The sequence below is a fragment of the Oreochromis niloticus genome, unplaced genomic scaffold, assembly GCF_001858045.2.
Source record: "Oreochromis niloticus isolate F11D_XX unplaced genomic scaffold, O_niloticus_UMD_NMBU tig00008013_pilon, whole genome shotgun sequence".
NCBI classification, from domain to species: Eukaryota; Metazoa; Chordata; class Actinopteri; order Cichliformes; family Cichlidae; genus Oreochromis; species Oreochromis niloticus.
In genome coordinates, this window is record NW_020328906.1 from 1 (window position 1) to 4233 (window position 4233).

The 4233-nt window shown below is 40.8% G+C and overlaps 1 protein-coding gene across 1 annotated transcript; it reads left to right on the forward strand.

Annotated features, from left to right (window-relative positions):
* Positions 1–1616: 1616 nt before the first annotated feature.
* On the forward strand, positions 1617–4016 carry LOC112845594 (RING finger protein 145-like). The gene is made up of 3 exons (XM_025905008.1): positions 1617–1670; positions 2076–2309; positions 3831–4016. The coding sequence occupies exons 1-3, from the start codon at positions 1617–1619 to the stop codon at positions 3882–3884; spliced, it is 342 nt and encodes a 113-aa protein (XP_025760793.1). The 3' UTR covers positions 3885–4016.
* Positions 4017–4233: the final 217 nt, after the last annotated feature.

Here is a 4233-nt window from a genome sequence, read left to right on the forward strand (position 1 = left end):
TTATGGACCTCCTTCTTGTCATGGCTACCAAGGACCACTCTTCTTCTGCCAACAAGTCATTGCCTGACAAATAATATTTCCTATGTTTCCCTATGGGGTTTTTTAATCTCCAATATCTTTACATATCTTGCTAGATAGACTTCCCTCAACAGGGTTTACAAACGCCTTATCCTCTTTGTCCACTTCAAATAACTTTAAACAACTATTCTTAGATTTCTTGCAACATCTGCTGTCCTCTTGCACAGATTACGCTTTTTAAAAAACTAACAAACACTTTTTTTTAACGTCAACCCATTTTGGAACTAGATAAATAAAGCATATATAAAAGTCACTACCAAAAACTCATTGCAGCTTCTACCTTGTTATAGGAATGTTGTTGTGGCTCAAGATGACTTGATTTCATCCATGAAGGATACATTTGATATATGTTCACATATTATAGACCAACAAGTTATATAGCAGTTTAAATACGAGCGATCGGTTTTTGGAAGACGATCATTTTTTTAGCACAACACCGCTAAGCACCAACTCATCCATCTTTCTCTCTTTCTTCTTTTCATGCCGCCACCATGGGAAGCGCCCACAAATGTGTCATTTCACACTGGCAGCAGGCTCGCAGAGCTAGCTGTGGTGCTTGTTTCTTCTTCTGACTTTGCTGTTTCACCGTGTTTAGATAACGTGCCATCCGCAAACACTCGCACTCATTTTCGTGCTTTAGCTTTGTACTCACGCGCACACACACGTGCACACATGCAAACACACACCACACACACACACACACACGTGTGTGTTAGTTTAGTCTGTTTCAACCTCTCTTTGTGTGGAAACACACATATCTAGAACTATTCTTAAGGATGTCTGCATTTCACACAACTGTCTAATAGGATAAAATAATTGACATTGTATACCAAAGGTCAAGTCTGGATAAACGTGTATATGATTTCCAACTTGAATGCAAAGCCAAGGCATATAATTGTGTGGTGTGTCAACTCTAATGTGTTTCCTCTCTGTGCAGGGGGATGACTGAAGCTATCACCTTGCTAATCCTTGCTGTCCAAACTGGCCTCATTGAGCTGCAGGTCATCCACAGAGCCTTCCTCCTCTCTATCGTCCTCTTTATTGTTGCTGCTTCCATCCTGCAGTCCATGCTGGAGATAGCTGATCCTATAGTCCTAGCCCTGGAGCATCTAGAGGCAACTAAGATAATATACCAAAGACTTTTTTCATGTGTTTATTTTTAAGAAAACTCTGTGTCCCACTGTTTGTTTTATTTTACTGATCATAAACAACTATTAATAACTATGGGCAGTTAGTTAATTATCACAGAATTCATTATCTATGGTCATCAGTACAACTCATGCTAACATCATAAATTAAGTAATACTACGGTGTACTGTCCTTCTTCTTCATTCCTAAACAGGCAGTTTGTCTTTTTGACATCAATCTGACTGAAAGTGTGTTTGCAAAGCCTGCTATCAACCTGCCTGCTTTCTCATATGCTGGTTTTGCTGCCCGTCCCGTAGGAGTTTGTGGAAGCACTTCCGTGCAGTTTCTCTCTGTCTCTTCCTGCTGATCTTTCCAGCGTACATGGCTTATATGATCTGCCAGTTTTCCACATGGACTTCTGGCTTCTCATCATCATCTCCTCCTCAATCCTCACCTCTCTCCAGGTAACACACAACCGCATCGCAGTGTGCAAAAACGTTAAATTAAATAGTTTAAACTTGCTCTACCCAAACAGTTCAGCCCAATAATAATTAAACATGTATATTTGCTTGTTTTTTAATTCCATAATAACTCTGAAACACTCTACCGCCAGGTGCTTGGCACTCTGTTGATCTGTTGTTCTTCTTCATGGTGGAGGAGTTCGTAAAGCTCCAGTGTAGAACATGGATGAAGTCATATATTGTGTAAATGGGAGCTACAGATTGCTGGAGTTTCTGCTATGTGTCTCACACACACACACACACACACACACACCAACTCTTTGCTAAGTTCTGACTGTAAACAGACACTGTCATGTAATGCATCAGCACTGTCTCTGCCTCACTGTCAGTGATTTGTTACCTCACCAGGTTGCGGTGTGCGTGGTGTGCTATGGTGTATCAGAGACTGTATTTGGCGAGTGGAGTGTGATGGGAAGCACCATCATCTTGGTCCACTCGTACTATAACGTCTGGCTCAGAGCCCAGCTGGGCTGGCAGAGCTTCCTGCTCAGGAGAGATGCTGTACACAAGATAAAAAGCCTCCCTACAGCTAGCAATACACAGCTGGAGCAGTATAATGACATCTGTGCTATCTGCTTCCAGGTATGAACAGTTTTTATGTTTATCTAAAGAGGATGCATGACCCAGACTTAATCTGGGGCTGGAGCCAGGCAAACTCTACTGGTCCATCATCACAATCTAACCCACCAACTCCCCATTCAGTGGAACCTCCTCCACGTCCTCCACCTCCTCCTCCATTCAACCCCTGAGCTCCATTTTAACACACACACATACATACATGCATATATAATTACACAATCTAAATAATCCCCTATTCTACTTGTCCAGCTGTTTGCTGTTGGCTCTCCCATCATGTCCAACTTCATATCCATGTTATGTTTCAAATGATCTAAAACAATCTCTAAGCAGAAATTCATCACTCGGCATTAAAAAATGTAAAAAAAGAGGACAATGATCGCAGCTTTACAAAATGTTAGTACTCGTTAGGCAGTTGTCTTGGAGCAGTGAAACGTATCCCATGATAGGTGTAACCCATGCCAGCAGTGATTTCATCACAGGTGCAGTTGTTTTCCACATGTTCTTTCACAGGGATTCAAATTTAATACAAAAACAGGATGCACTAATCTCATCTCAGAATGAATTGGGAATTTTACACCATGTCCAGAAAATGTGAAATCGGATTTCCATCATGGCTTTTTCTTTCTTTTTTCTCCCTACAGTCATGCTTTTACCCCTTACCTTTTGATGCCCGACATTTAGGGCGATGGTTGCTCCTGCCTTTGTTTGTACAGCTTTAACTTTCACCGCTGTAATTTCATAGTGTTTGGGTGCCACGATTTATCTAAAAATTGATCAGACTATCGATTACTGATGGTTGTATTTTATACCGTGACAAAGTCTTAACATTTCATAACGTCTAGAAATTCTCCACATTTTTTGTTTTTCACTGCTGGGTGTCAGTAGTGTTGTGATTTAGTGAATACTGAGCGTTAGCAGACTGAATGTTGTTTATTGACATTCACATGACCTAAAGCCTGGTGCTAAGCAGAGGACACATGGTATGGTCTAGCTGAGGGGTGCAGTGTGAACTCTTGGTTCACATTGAAGAACTTACATGTGTCAAGCTTTTGCTTTTATACTACTTCAATATCTGATTCAGACTTGTTTGGCTGGTCCCAGCAAAAAAAAAACTGTTCTATTCCTCATCGCCAAACTTTTGTATTACTGTTAAAGCAACTTTATTGTTAAGGTCACACGCTGCAAATGGACTAAGGGGAAGATGGAGAGACGAGGTATAAATTAGTCCACAGAGCTGAAAAGGAGCTCGGATTTTGGCCTCATTAGCTCTAGTTTATGGTTCTCACTCGTGCTTACTGTTGCAAGCTTAGCTCACTCACAGATCAACCAATCATTCACATTGTTGGTTGCTGATGGCAGGAGCCAATCAGCTCCTTTCATTAGAGACCCTGTATTTTCTAAGACCATTAGCGTTTTCCTGCTCGTCAGTCAGTTTACTCCATAAATTGTTGATACCAGCAAACTGAGCCACAGCTTCTTTTTTCCCCACAAAAACACACTCTTTCTTTTTGCTACTGCATTTAGCAGATGAAGCACGGCGAGGAAGAAATATGCTTTGAAACGAGTGTGAAAGACTGATAACTTTAGGATGCCAAGTCCTGATGCACACTTATATGTAGACCTTGCTGCCACTCTGACCACAGAACGTGTTTGTCCCCAGTGTGCTATAACCTTGCAACCAATGTGTTTTTTCTACCTTGTGTTTTTTCTTTTGGGTTATATTTACACTAATGTCATTTTTTACTAGCAATGATCCAAAGCTGTTCTGTGGATGTCGGCAACCAAATACCCTCTGATGTCTGTGTACGAGGAAACGGCCCAATCTGTTTGTGTGTAATGAACACAAATGTTGCTCTGTACGTAATCTATATTAAACCAGAGGTGTGTTGATAATATATATATATATATACATATACATAAGTAAGAC